Genomic DNA, 15,342 nt, shown 5'->3' on the forward strand with positions numbered 1-15,342 from the left:
GTCACAACTGCCACCATGCAGCACTCAAGCTCGCTGCCTTCCTGAGGCTCCTGGTGGTTTGGACAGATAGGAGGGTTCATCTGTGGAGTGTGGTTTCTGCTTCCCCTAGGGCAGTGGGCCCGGTGATACCAAGCCCCTCGTCTTGTAGCCTTAGAGGGGTAATGATACCAAGCCCCTCAAGATTTGAGTCCCTCAAGGTTTGGATAGAGGTTTGAGTGAAACTTTGTGCCTTCTTTTAAGTTGTTAATCAGTAGCTGTAGCTGAACAGCTATGATTAAGTAATTGCATTGTGAGCTTCATATGGTGCCAAACTCATTTTGGTGGTGCCCAGTGACAGCATAAGGAGCAAGGGCCAAAAACTAGAACACAAGAAGTTCCACCTCAATATGAGGAATAACTTCTTTCAATTGAGAGTGACAGAGCACTGGAACAGGCTGCCCAGGGAGGTCTTGGAGTCTCCCTCTCTGGAGACTTCACAAACCCACCTGGACGCATTCCTGTGTGACCTGCTTTAGGTGACCCTGCCTTGGCAGGACGGTTGGATTAGATGATCTCCAGAAGTCCCTTCCCACCCTAACAATTCCGTGATTTTGTGTTTGTACACCTGGCTAATCTTTTAAGGATAAGGGAAGACAATCCCAAGATGAATGGGCTGTCTGGGAAGAAACAGCAGGAGTGAAGTCAACAGAACTGAGCGGTAAGTGAGGGGAAGGTAATTCCAGCAGTGGGATCGCAACCACTGACTCATTGACCGCCTACTCAAAAGGGACGCCAGATTCAAATGGAGGGAAGAACTGCCCCTGCGGACTAATTAGCACGAGAAGAGAGAGATATAATTACGAAATAGGGGTTGGAGTACTAATTAATAGAAAAGTTATGTAATATAGAACTAACGAACTCTGATGCCTTTGTTTGTTAAAATGTACAGACAGCGTAAAGTTTTGATGATCGGCCGAGCCAGCCCTCCCTCGGCTATCCCCCTACCCCGTGCCGTGCGCACAGTAGCGCAAGTGACTCCCCCCGGGAGCCTCTCCCACAGCCATCCCGTCCCTCCCGAGCCTCTCCCACAGCCGCTCCCTCCCTCCCTCCCTCCCTCCCGGAGGCGGTGCGGGCGGAGCGGGTCGGGGGGCGGGGCGCAGTGCGCGTGCGCGGCGCTCCCGGAAGCGGCGGCGGCGGCGGGGCAGGGACCCTGCGCTGCGGTGAGAGGGGCCGGGGCAGCGGCAGCGGCTCTGCCCGCCGGGCGGCGACGGACATGACGAACTTCATCTCGGTGCAGCTCAAGAAGGCCTCGGAGGTGGACCTGGCCAAGCCGCTGTGCAAGTTCATCCAGCAGAGCTACCCGGGCGCCGAGGCACAGGCCGAGCACTGCCGCGCCGCCGAGGAGCTCAGCCGACTCCGCAAGAGCGCGCTCGGCCGCCCGCTCGACAAGCACGAGAGCGCGTTGGAGACCCTCCTCAGGTAGGGCCCTCGCCATCCCTCTTCCTCCGTCTCCCCCAGCCCTGGGTCCCTGTGGGGCCCCGGCGGCGGCTGCGGGCCTTGGGCGTGGCGGAGCCGGAGCCAGGTGCGGGCGGGCTCAGGTGTGGGCGGCCCTTCCTGCCGGGGAGAAGCGGCCGGGGCTGCCGGGCCGGCTCCGGCGGCCTGTGGGATGCAGGCGCTCTGGCGCTCAGGTGTCCTGCAGCATCCCGGGGTCCCCCGCCCTCTCCGCGCCGCTCGGGTGTCGTGGGATGTCACATGATGGCAGCGCGGGCGGGGGGGGGAGGCCTTGTCCCCATTAGCGTCCCCTTCCCAGTGTTTGTGTGTGCTAGGAGCTCTTGGATCAAGAAATCGTAAAATCATAAAATGCTAAGGGATTGGAAAGGAGCTTAAAGATCATCTCGTCCCAATCCCCCTGCCGTGAACAGGGACACCTTCCATTAGACCAGATGGCTCAAGGCCTTATCCAACCTGGTCTTGAATGCTGTGAGGGATCGGGCATCCACAACCTCACTGGGCAACCTGTTCTAGTGTCTAAACCCCCTCACAGTAAAGAATTTCTTCCTAATATCGGACATAAATTTCCTCTCTTTGTTTGTACCCACAACAGACCATTTTGCTTTTCCGAGAGAGGAAAACTTTTACCTTTTGCTGTTACAGCTTCCTCTTCACTTCCCTTTCAGTTTCGAGTGTGGGTTTGTTTTTGGTTTTTGTTACCGTGTTGATGTTTTTGTTACTTTGTTGCTATGTTTAGCAGCTTCTTGATTTATTTGCTTCTAAAGTTATTTGTAAAGTCACATCCTCTTTTTTCTGCTTAATGCTGTCAGAAAGTTTAGTGGGGCCTCTGTGGTGCTGTAGTTATCATGAGCAAAAGATTCATCTCTGCCTTCTGCCTGGTAATCTGCATAAAACCTGTGTTAGGACAAACTGCTCCATCGTCTGCAAAAGCAGTCGCTCTTTCCTATCTACAGAACATTTATGGATTGCAGTATTGACAAGAAAGACAAGGAACTACTGGAGAGGGTCCAGTAATTGTTTTTATCCATCCAAAGATGATTTGAGGTCTGGAACATCTCTCTTATGAGGAGAGACTGCAGGAGGGCCTGTTTAGTCTAGAGAAGAGAAGACTGAGAAGGGATCTCATTAATGCATATAAGTAACTCAAAGGTGGGTGTCAAGAGGAGGTTACCAGACTCTTTTCGGTGGTGCCCAGTGACAGAATGAGGAGCAATGGCCAAAAACTTAAGTGTAAGAACTTCTTTCTATTGAGGGTGGCAGAGCACTGGAACAGGCTGTCCAGGGAGGTGGTGGAATCTCCCTCTCTGGAGACATTTAGAGCCCATCTGGACACCTTCCTGTGTGACATACTCTAGGGGGGTTGGACTAGATGATCTCCAGAGGTTCCCTTCCAATCCTATGAATTCTGTGCCTTACTGTGGTAAGCCCGTTGTTCTGTTTCTCTGTGTTGGAAATATTTTGAGCCAATGTATTTGCAGCTCATCTGCTCACTGAGGTCACTATGATTCATTCACTAGATTAATACTAAGTACACATTTCTATTTACAAAGCTGGGATCAAACATTTGCACTATCAAAAATGCATTTTTACATAGTGGCAGCAACTTGGTTTTTTATTTTAAAGGAAAAAAGATAGAGGAATTTTCTATTATAGGGAGAAGTGATACTTGTAGACACATTTCTGTAATATTATGAACAAGTAAAAATACACTTGATGTTCACTAGAATCTCTTATTTATAAAATTTAAAAACTGAAGAGAAATGGAGAAGAAACAAGTGCCTTGTTAAAAGAAGGCAAGTATTGTGAAATAAGTTACTGATTTTTTTGAGCTTATCAGCCCTTCAGTGGGTGTTTGGACTATAAAAACTATGACTGTACTGATCATGTTTTACAGTATCTTTGTAGTTTCCTGTTCTGTTCCTGTCTTATTGCTGTGTATGCTTTTGAAGCTACTTGTGTTTATGCCTGTTGAAGGTTGGGGAAATTGTGAGCATCTATGAACTGAAAGAGGGACTTTGCCAGCCAAATTGAAAAGCATATTATTATCTTTCCTTGAATGCTGGAAATGAGCTTTTTTTTCTGAAGGTGCCAGTCAGGTTTGCCATTAGTTTCTGTCTGAAATCCCTGTTTGGCCCAGCCACACTTATCATTTCATCCTATTTAGCAGTTGTTCTACATGACCAAAAGAAGGCAACCCTCTTTTCAGTTCTGGTCCTTATGCTTTTTCTGGAAGGCAAAGTGTGTACATGGCATTCTGAGCATCTTGAATGAGTTCAGTGGAAGGTCAGATGAACATCAGAGCTGGTGCAAAATAAAGAGAAGTAGTGTTGCTGAAAGCCAAGGGGCTGAGCAGGACCTCCCTCTTTTAGTGCCAGCAAATTATTAAGTGAATTTATCCATACTATGCAACTTCACCTCAGGTTTTCTCTCTGAATAATGAAAGGAAACCACTTGCAATTTCATAATTACCAGTTTTGAGTCGGTTCCATATGCAGTGATCTGTTCTCTGCTGGTGATCAGTGACCAGCAGATGAATTTAGGTGGTCCAGATGCTGTTGCAGTAGTCAGGAGCTGTTGAATGTGGCTCTGCACCAGTGTAAACATGAAGTGATATCCCTTCCATGCAGAAGCTCCTCTCTTAAAACATCTGCATTTTAAATTGTATTACTTGAGAATATTTGTTTATTTTGTAGTGAAAGTGAGAAGGTCTGAACTAACTATAAGTTAGAGAAAATAAATCAATCAGATGTATGTTTTCCCTTATTTCTTAACAAGTTGTGGGTGGCTTGTTCCTGTCTGACCATTTATATTCATATATTTATATGCTGGAAAATAAGTTTGCTCTTACACCGTTAAGACTATTCTGACATATATTCTGTTAATTATTGTGCAACGCACAGTTGCTTTAAGAAGTCTGTCTGCACATTCAGAAGTTTGAAGTATCTATCTGAGCTTATGATACAAAGAACACAAATGCTTGGGTGCCCTGTGTTTCCTCTGAAAATTTCCTTACCTCTCCAATTTCTCATGTTTTCCTGGTGCTATTTAAGAGCGGTACTCAGTCTTATGTTTAAGTAACAACTTCAGCAAGATTTTCATTGAAGTTGAAGTTTAAAACTGGTTTGTTAAGGAAGTAAGGTTGGAAGAGCTAATTAAAACATGGATTTACATGTTACTTTGCATACATTTACTTCTTGGAGGCTTTTTATAGACCCTAATACCTAGTAGAGCATTGTAGACTATGTAGCTGTTAAGAAATGAGGGCTTAATCTTCTGCTAACTAATCTAGGATTTGCCCTTGGTTTTGTAATTTTTAGAAGCCTTGTTTTGATGAGTAGTCACTACAGATTTTTTTTTCTTTTATGGAAGAAATTAACTCAGTGCAGCCACATTTCCTAGACTGTCCAGTAAAACTTTAAAAGTGAGTGGTGTGCTGTTGTTCCACTCCTGAATGCAAAGCTTGTCTTGGAGAAGTGTTTGAGATACCCAGTGAAAAGGGGCATAGTGTAACTGGGAAAGACCTCAGCCTGCTTCCAAGCTTTCTTTGTTTTGTGAGAATCTGAGCACTCTGAAGGTGACGTAGGTGTGCTTGGTACAGATGTTTCTCCTTAAATTCTGTCATAGCAGATTTGATTTAGTGGTATTTGTCTTTTTTATTTTTTTTCCTTCTGAGTATAATTATAGCTTCGAGGGGTTCCTTGCTTCCTCTAATATTAAAGCTAGCCTGGACTTAATTTCCTTTTTCTGGAAACATGGGGTGGTGGTACAACTTTAATTGGTTTAATTTTGCTAACAACTCCTGCAGTTGTTTTTTAAAAAAAAGAAAGGGGGGTGGGAAGGGTAGTGCATGGTTTTATTTTGATTGTTCGAATTCTCTGAGAGCTAAAAGTTGCAGTTGTGATTTCCCGCTGGGAGTTTGTGACTCTGGTTCTTATCTCAAAGAGCAAAGATAGATCTTTTGTTCTCACAGTCTTTTGAAGGGGATTTTTCTTTATGATTGTTTGGAGGAGGAACAGAATTTGAATTTCTTAATGCAATACATATATTTTAATTGAATTCTGATTTTAAACCTTCCAACTCATTTGAGGTCTGTTTTTTACTAGCATTTAGAAGTGTGTAATGCCTGTTTTGATGAGAGACTGTTGTACTTTGAGCATTAGATCTGTGTTGCCCCCCCTGCTGTAGCTCTAGTTCATCACTGGCACAGCCAAACAACACTCAGCTGTGTTGTACCTTGTGTTCTTTGTGTTTTGCTAGTTAGAGTACTGTAAATTTAGTTTTAAATTACACCTTTGTGTTTACCCTCATCTTTCTATGTGTAACTGAGTTGTGCATCAAATGTGGTCTTTTCTTCTGTAGTTATTTTCTTTGTACTGCTAGTTTTACATTGTCCTGGGGTTAACATTTTCATTTACCATTTTATGTGTTTATACCGTTATATTTATACTGCTTACATTTATAAAACTAGAAAATGTCACGTTTGTCTTCTGTTTTTCTTTTTGTCTTCAGAGCTTTAAAGAGCTCTTAAATCTTGAGTAGAATTTTAAGTTCTCTAATAAAAAGAAATGACATTGCATGCTTAAAATAGTAAAGAAAATAGTAATATAAATTCTGATCTTGTTTAAAACAAACCAAATGAAAAGCCCTATGTTGTTGGTATTTATTGATGCTAAATGCAGCAATGTGCGTGTTTAGGAGGAGCATACACCTCTTTAGCTTATTTTCTCTGTGGTTGTGTTGACATACAAAGAATAGTCTGTTTGCAGGCGGCTCAGACTTGGGCACACCCGGCTTCCCAAGGACATTTGACAAGCTTTGCTTCTTGACTGTGTCCTCATGGCAGATGAGGACACTGTAATCGTGGAATGTGGGAAGACAGCTTGGCTTTAGTGGTGGCTTTTGGTTAACAAATTAAATTGAGGCAGGATGAACAGGATGCAAAGTCTCCTTTTCTCTGGGATATGATGCGAAAACAACTGTTGAGATCAGATAAAGGCAATGAAGAAAGTGTGTTTAAATGTAGTAATTGCAGTGATCTTCAGTGGTTGTTATTATTTTTAACTATACCTCTCACATATACTTGATAAATTGTTTAATCTTGTTTAAACTGCTGTCACAGTAAATATCTGCAGACTTTTTTTTCTTTTTCCTTTTTTTTTCTTTTTTTTTTTCTTGTAACCCTACAAGGTTATTAGTGGAGGTCCTGTTGGGTCCTGCAGATTATTGTAGTTTTTGATATGGCTTAGTATGTTGATATGGCTTAGTATATTGTGTCTTAAATTGCAGTGACTCTGTTGAACTCAGAAACCAGTAGTATTATATACACTAGTAGATGTAATTAACTGAAGAATATACTAAACCTATTTTTATTGTTGTATATGAGTTTTGAAAATGCTTCTTGAAATTTTAAACATTTATTGACTGCACAACATAGGTCTTGTGCATGTGCTTTGTGCCTATATCGGTAGTGATCAATATTTAATAACGTAAGGAAACGGGAACAATGTTAATCCAATTTTACAGACTGTGAAAGTCATCACTGGAAGGTGTTTTGTATATTGGGAATATAAATTCTTTAAAAAAAATTTGACCAATATAATGTTGAGTGTTCACTCATATGGCATATGCTACAGGAAGAATATAGGAAGCAGACTTCACGTATTATGTGTTCTTAGCAGCTGGCAGTTGAAAGGTTTTGAATTCTGCATCCAGACTGTTATGTTAAACAACTGGTGCAGGTGTAGGGTACCACTCTGGAAAACTTTGAATTGCTTACTGTTACCTGGATGGATTGTGGGAAGGACTGTGCTGTACTTGCTGTATTATCGTTCTGGCCTTCTTTCATAAACATCTTCCACTGTGACTAGGCAAAACATTGGCACAGAGAAACTTATAGTTTTGATTCACTGTGAGTGCTAGAATATACTCTAATGAAAACTAAGTTTACAACTAAAGAGTTTTATCAAGGATTAGGCTCTCTAGTTGGTGCCGTGCAAGACAAATGGCATCTATTTCAAAGGCATTGAAGTTGAAATGGTTGAGCCTGAATTTGCAGGGGAGTGGGTTATAATGCTCAGATCAAGAGAGTACAGTGTAGCATGTTAATGTTAAGTGCTGTATGTGATTTATTTTTGCAGCATGGCTTAATGTACTCCTGTGCATGATACTGTCTTCTAATCCACCCTCCATCAGGTAGTGGAATGGGTCAGTTTTGTTGCAACTTTGTCTGTGATACTCTTTTACATCGAAGTAAGACAGGGTTTCCACATTATTTGTGAAAGACTACCTCCTGTTGAACTTGTTCCTCTACTGAAAAAATCCCTTTAGGCAGAAATTCTGTCTGGCCTGTAAATCTGCCATAGTTACAAATGAGCTTCACAAGTTGTGTGTAGGATTTTTGTGCTCTTTTCCTTACCTTACGTGCCAGCTTAAGAAACAAAACTGTTAATTTGATTTATCTAATAGCTATTTCTTCTGTTTTTTTTTTTTTTTTTTAGATACTATGATCAACTGTGTTCAATTGAACCAAAGTTTCCATTCTCTGAAAATCAGGTAAGAAGACTTACCAAACCTGTAAACTGAATGGTGGCACCCACAATGTATGACTTCTAAGCCTGTACCTAATCTTCTACAGGGTACTTCTCTCAGACAAGGCATTTAATCTCTTTGAGCCTTATTTTCTTAATCTCTGGTTATTTTCTAGCTGGTGCTTGCATGTAGTCTATACTGAAACTTCCCCTCTAGTGACCATAACTGCCTTTGTACAGGTTCAGAAACATTTTGGTTTTGGCTAGTGATCACTGTTGTTTAGGTCAGAAAGAGTTGTGCTGTGCTGATTCCTGTTTTTCCGGAAGTCTATTTCATACTATGTTCTAAAGGCTTTTTAAGGCATAATTTCTATGGAATGGAATATGATCTTTGGTTTTTGAAGCACAGATGTTTCATTCACAACACCTAACAGAATAAGCCATGTAAGAGCTTAGCACTGTATTCCTGCCTCTGTATCTACAAATGACATAGTTTTTATATAGGTATGGTGTTCATTAGGGTTTAGGGGTTTTTTTTCTGCCACATTTTTTTAGAATCCCGAACCTACAGAGAAATTCAGCTGAACTTCTCTGTAGTAGCCTATTGAAGTCTTCCTCAGAAGGAAACGAATAGATCTGTAGGCTCCTGTATTTTGGTGGAAAAAGGTGTGGGTTTTCTTTGGGTGTGTTTAGAAATATGACAGAATTTATATTTCTTTCTGCATTAAATCATATTTAAATGGTAATACTGTGATTAAAAGGAAAAATTTCTTTCTGTCTTACAGGTTATAAGTAAGGGAATAATTTTAATACTGTTCTAACTTCTACATGAGTTTTGTGTGTAGCTGCATTCACTTGTAGCCAAGAACAGCACTTTGATTTTCAGTGTGCAAATGTTTTGATATGATGATCTGCAAACCCTTCGGATAAGGAAAACTGGAGAACTTAGAGAGCAAGATCTGCCATATCTGTAAACTGTTCCATTCAAGGGAAGAAGTAGTCAGTGGAAGCAGCAATGAACAGCTTGGGACCAGAACTTCCTTTACTAGCATTGCTGCTAGAGGAAAATACATTATCAAACAGTACCCTGTAGCTTCTGAAGTAATTCTCCCCAAGCACTTTAAACTGAGGATTTTTGCTGTCTTTTCTGGTTTGATACCTGTTGATCAGCTGAATAAGGAATCAAATTGTGGAACTTGAAAGCAGATTCTATTAAGCGTTTGCATTGTCTGTGGAATATATGCTGGAAGTATAAATAATACACACTGTTTTATTCTCTTTCCCGAGGGCATTTCCTGATAATGCTGCTATTGAATTCACTCGTAACAATGAGTGGATTTTGGTATTACAAAACAGATCCAAATAGGCTAGTAATTTGGAACAGTGGAAAATGCCTGGTTGGGTTGTTTCCTTAAAACTGTGACTATACCAAACCATCAGACTTATTGGGAAAGGAATGTCTTGGTTTGGAAACAAATTTATCTGTTGCTCAGAATGTGAACAGAGCTGAAAGATAATTCTGAGAATTTCTGTCTTGTCTACTTGAAATGTTTTGAGCAAACTAGCAGGAAGGAAAAAAGATAGAATATTTCTTTTTTAATAACTCTTGATTTTCTAAAACTTCCATAATGTTTGTAATGCCACAAGTGAATGAAAAGTTTTATGCAATTCGAATGTAAGGGCTAAGTATGTAAATTTGGGATATTTTAAGAAGATTTTGTATTTGATTTTAGAGGTAAAGATCTTTCTTTTTCTCAACTTTCAGGTCTGTGTAACATTTACCTGGAAAGATGCTTTTGATAAAGGCTCACTTTTTGGAGGCTCTGCCAAATTGGGTATGTGAATATATCGAAAACTCAAGTATTAATGATACTAAACTTTTGAGAATATTTTTATACAGTTGAATTGGTAATAGTCTTTCTAGTATTTTCAACATAGCCTTTCAATGAATTCAACTATATTAGTAATGAATTAATCACTTCGACATTGGTAATGAACAAATAGGCACCATGCAAAGAATTATTATAAAATTGATATTAATATTAGATTCCCAGAGGTACAAAGAGATCTGCAACCTGGTAGTAGTTGTACTGTCTCCTTCTCAGACTTTTTCTGGGAACAACCCCAATTGATATTAATCAAAATTGTTCGTGTTAACATTAAGATTCAGTAGTAAGTTTTTGGTAATCCAGCTTTTACTGGTCTAAATTAGTAAGATCATTATGAAATGTGATTGTGAGTGAGTGAGTCCCCTCCAGAAGGGGAGTGTTGGTAGCTGGCTTCAGTAACCGAGCCTTGATACCACATTTTGTTCAAGAGAATAGAATGATTTGCCCATGTTCTGAAATTATTCTTTTATCGCTTCTTTTAAAAATATTTTCATACAGATTTGAAAACTTGGAAAGAAAAAAAAATTGTATTTGTTTCCTGCAAACTTAAGGGGTTTGATTTGTTTTAGTCATATAGGGGCAATTCTGCACGGCAAATTCAGGATCATTAAATGGATTTGGGACACTTGCCAATAGAGAAGTGAGAATGAATAATTTTGAATTAAATGAGGAACTGTTCAGTCATGTGTCATCATTCTTTAGTATTTCTATTTATACCTAAGTGTTCATCCTGACTAACATTACAAGATGAGCGGTGCAATTTTGAAGCTCTAGACAAAGCCTGAAAAAAATGCTAGAGTGCTTACTCTGTTTTTATTTTTAAAGTTCTTGCATCCTTTCTATAGTTCTCTGTCAACAACCACTGAAAGTTTTTGCGGTTTTCTATGTTCTGCATTCACCTACTGAAGTTGTGCTTATGTGAACTGTACGAGTATCAATACACCACGTTTGTATGCATACACAAGTCTTGGCTTTCTTTTCTAACTATTCTAAGAAGCCCTTCAGGATAACTGGAGACCTTCATGAAGATGATGTGGGTTTTTTCTCAGAATTTGGTTCATCCTGTCTTCTTTGGGGCTAACATTTAATGAGGATGGAACCTGTTTCATAGTAAAGTTCAGAATATTTAGTTATGACTTAAACATAGTTTGTGAATCACCAGAGATTTATAATAATTGTGAGGAAAAAAATCAGTAATCATAATGGTGATGATTCTCAGGATACCCTGAGAATTTGAATAAATATGATGTCACAGCATCTTGAGAAAGCTTACTTGTCTGAAGGTTAATTATATGCTAGTCTAAATAATCTGTGAGGCAGATGGCCAGAGATTTATGTAGCAGTCCATGTGAAATACCAAAGAAATTCTTGACTGAGCTGTGAGAAATCCTCAGGTAACAGGCAGTGGAATAAATTTTATTTTGAAACTTTAAAGCAGATCTTAGTGGAAAGACATTAACAAAAGAAGTCTTTTACTATATATCTTTACAGTGATGTATCACAGTTTATCCAGATGCTATTATCCGGATTAACTACACCATGTGTATATCTCTATTTCAGATCAGAATTAGCAGAGAGGTTTCCCAGTGTAAAGCAAAGTTTTCAGTTGCTGAGGGAGCAAAATTCCTCTTGACTTCTAAGAGGAGGTGGGCCTGTCTTCAGGTAGAAATTCAGTGTAAAACTCCTGTGACTTCCATGGGAACAAGATGCAGGGATGTGACTTGAGAGTTCTGACTCTTGCTGTGGTGGTGAACTCTTTGCTTCCCACCTTCCCCTGAATCCCAAGTCTGTATCACAGTGGTAGCTGACACTACCTGACACTGGCAGCTGATACTGTGACTGCTTGGGAAGTGACTGAGTTCCCAGCATGGCATGTAATCTGAAATATGTTGACGAAGTTAATAGGTAGTGCTATAAACAGATGAGTCTGTGGAATATCTGTACTGGTAAACAGCTGTTCTCACTGTAGTAAATCACACTTGAGGTGCAGTCCAGAGTATGAAGTAATTCTGCATTTAAGGTAGTTTTGCACTTCAGAAACTTTAAAGCCATATTTTCTTTCCTTTTTTTGTGTTTTTTTTAGTCTTTTCAATGTTGTTTAAGTTTACAAGATCTTATTTTTAGAAAATTTCTGGAAAATAAACTTCAGAAGAGACATAGCTAGATAAGTGACTGTTATCTTCATGAGATACAGTGACTGTACAGCTCCACTCAGGGAAACAAAATGGGAAAAATGGCATGTCAGATTTATGCCTGCTTGTCTGAGAGTTGGGTGCAGGTCAGGGAGCTCGAACAGAGAAACTTCAGAGATGTGTTAAATGAATTTGTACCTGTATAAAGAGGCTGGATGTTAGTGAAATGAAACAAATGTGCATCTTTAGTGTGTTCATGTTTTAAGGATAACTGTACCTGGGTCTGTGAAACTGAAAATTCAGTACTTGTCTCTTCTGTATTCTCCAAGAGTAGTGTCTACACTTTATAACACCAGTAGGAGACTAATAACTGCAGTGTTTGGTTTTTCCAGCACTTGCATATGGCAAATAAGCTTTTTAAAGCAATTAATATATTCAAAATGGCTCCTGTTCAGGTATTTCTAGTTCTAGAAGTGTGGGCTCCATCCTCTGGGGCTATGAAGTACTGCAGGAGTTGCATCCGGACAGGCTACACTGCTGTCTAGTGAGCTCAAGTTTTAGTTAAGTAAATCCTTAAGTGTTTTAGTACATGCATAATGAAGATATTTTTCAGAATTTTCAGTCTAAAACAACAGCTTTGAGAATGAAAAATTCCCTATATTTCAATATCTAGGAAGACAAACCATGTAAAAGTTTTTGTAATTGGACAGCTATTACAAAGTGATTAATGTGTGGAAGTTCGTATTTCAGATTATCTCTCAGTAATGCTTCAAGAACCAAAAAGCTGCACTCTACTTATAAAGACTCGAAAATTATTTTGTGTAGATTTTCATACTACTGCTTTCATGCTTTAGGCCACTTTCTGTAGTTCCTCACATGGAAACATTTTGTGGAAGTACTAAATTAGCCTATGTAAAGCCTTCAGAATGAAGATGACTTAGACTTTAAAAGTTCAGTATGATTGGGATTTTGTTAGTTTGTTTTTGCTTGAAACTTTTGATACCTTTACAGATAATAGTAGTGTTGGCCTCGGCTGTAGGATGTTGGAGAACTGAAATTATTTTTTTTTACAGTTGGGGTAACTGTCTGTCTTGATTGCAGCTCTGGCAAGTTTGGGATATGAGAAGACCTGCGTTTTGTTCAACTGTGGAGCATTGGCAAGCCAGATTGCAGCAGAACAGAATCTGGATAACGATGAAGGACTAAAAGCTGCAGCTAAGCACTATCAGGTAGAGAGGCTCCCTGCTTCTGCTTGTGAATTCACAGCTAGTAATCTTAGAACATCAAATAAGTATCTCTCATTTTTAAAACTATATATACACATGCATAAAAAAATATATATCTGTATGTATTTTCCTGCTCTTAATTGCAAAGATGGATTGGTTATGTACCTGGTCTTGTCTCATATTTTTTTACCAGATTTGGAGCATATAGTTCTGTACGGTTCCCCATACTCCTTCCCTCAAGCATGTTGGTTAACTAATAACCTTCAGCTTAAGATTTAATAATTTTAGCTAGTATGAGTTCTAGTTTTAACAAGTTATACTGTAATAATCTCTTCTTTATGGAATGCATTAGAATTTCCATGTTTTTATGCCGTTAGGTGTAATCAATATACCTTTATTTATACCCTGTCAGGATAAGTGTCTCAGTGTAAGTGGCTCCAAGAACAAGAGGTCACCAGGAGCTATTTTTAGTGGCTAAAAAATAAATGGGAGACCATATACCAAAGACTTTTTTTCTTGTATTTTTATATGTATTATATTTGTAAGAGAGAAAATCTGAAAAAAATGAATGGTAATGTATTATTTTATTTTATTTTACTTAGTTTGCGAGTGGTGCTTTTCAACACATTAAAGACACAGTTTTGTCAGCCTTGAATCGAGAACCTACAGTGGACATCTCTCCAGACACAGTTGGGACTCTCAGTCTTATTATGTTGGCTCAAGCCCAAGAAGTCTTTTTTTTGAAAGCAACAAGAGGTATATTTTAATTTTTTTGCTTGTCTATTTAAGTTCACGTTACAACTTCCACTATTAAGAGTGTGTAAAGGACCTTTCTGAAGCTTTTATTTTTGCCTTTATTGATTCTCCCCTTGCTCCTTGCAGGTCATGAAACACGAATTACAGATATTTCTTAAGAATTTTTCCAAGGTTCACCTGACAATGCAGTTGTCCCATCTGCCTTTTTATGTCCAAAACCATTAGTCTTCATCTTTACAGAGGATTTTGCTGGATTATATTTTTTCCATTCCCCTCTTGAGAACAAAAGAAATTGTCTTAAAGAAGTAAGAGTACTAGAAATTATGCATAAGGGGTCTTGCAAGTACTCCCCATCTCATCTGGGGAGTGATTTCATGAGAATTTAGAGAGGAATGACTGTGCTAGGAAACAAAGGAAATTTCCTAGGAGTTTGAGGGAAACAAATTCTGTTTGTTTGCTCCTACTTTTAATGGGGGAACTCTTTGACCAAGTCTAACTTTTGGAATGCCCAGTTTATCCTGGAAAGGGAAATTCTGGAAGCAGAACAAAAAATTATTTCCCTAATTGTTAAAGGTTGATTGTGAAATACTCATTCAGAGTCTGGGTATTTTAATACAACTATTAGAGAACTTATACTTCAAAGAATTTTCCTGTGAAACAGTACTATCTTTGATACAAGATCTCTTGCTACTTTTCTCTCTCTATTTAGAAGAAATTGTGCATCTAGAATGTACAGATATGTAAAAGTAGAACTAAGGACATAGAGGTCATATGTAATTGCCCACAAATGGCTCTCTCTCTCCCCACGTCATTTGGAATACAGTGGAGAAAGACATGAGTTATTTTAACTGGGATGTTTCTTTCTTTCATGGGGAAGATCTCTGAAAATTCTTGTAGCCTTACCGGCTTTAGAGAATCTCAACAAGAAACTGTTGTCCTTCAGCAAAATGATAAATTATGTCTATGTTCTTTATCATGTTGCTGGAGGTATTTTAGTCTCTGCTCTGAAATAAATTTGTATAACAAATGTCTGAAACTTTTCCTTCAGGACAGAGCAGATGCTTCCCTCATTTTGCATGACAAATAGATTTTTCTGTCACCTTCTTGATTTCTTCTTTTCCAAAATGTGAAAAAGACAAAGCAAGTCTAATCCAAACACCAGATGTGCCTGGTGAACTGAAGATTTTTGTGATTACTCCTAAGACCACAAGTCTGGCAGTGCTTGAAGGACAGAAAGGTTAATAATCATCTGACTATGAAGGCTGTAGATTTTGCCAGATTTAGAGGTTCTTTTTCCTGGGGGGAAAGACATTTTGGGAAG

General features: G+C 39.3%; 1 protein-coding gene across 2 annotated transcripts in view; it reads left to right on the top strand.

Moving 5' to 3' along the window:
- The first annotated feature begins 1,139 nt into the window (after positions 1 to 1,139).
- PDCD6IP (programmed cell death 6 interacting protein) overlaps positions 1,140 to 15,342 on the top strand; it is a 35,481-nt gene continuing 21,278 nt past the window's right edge. For both annotated transcript variants that reach the window (XM_051768495.1, XM_051768496.1), the window contains exons 1-5: positions 1,140 to 1,458; positions 7,989 to 8,043; positions 9,784 to 9,853; positions 13,141 to 13,268; positions 13,868 to 14,021. In XM_051768495.1, coding sequence (XP_051624455.1) covers positions 1,253 to 1,458; positions 7,989 to 8,043; positions 9,784 to 9,853; positions 13,141 to 13,268; positions 13,868 to 14,021 — 613 coding nt within the window. In that variant the 5' untranslated portion in view covers positions 1,140 to 1,252. The remainder of the gene's footprint in view (positions 1,459 to 7,988; positions 8,044 to 9,783; positions 9,854 to 13,140; positions 13,269 to 13,867; positions 14,022 to 15,342) is intronic.

The sequence above is a fragment of the Manacus candei genome, unplaced genomic scaffold, assembly GCF_025592945.1.
Source record: "Manacus candei isolate 608988 ecotype Guabito, Panama unplaced genomic scaffold, ASM2559294v1 h1tg000095l, whole genome shotgun sequence".
In the NCBI taxonomy this organism is placed as follows: Eukaryota; Metazoa; Chordata; class Aves; order Passeriformes; family Pipridae; genus Manacus; species Manacus candei.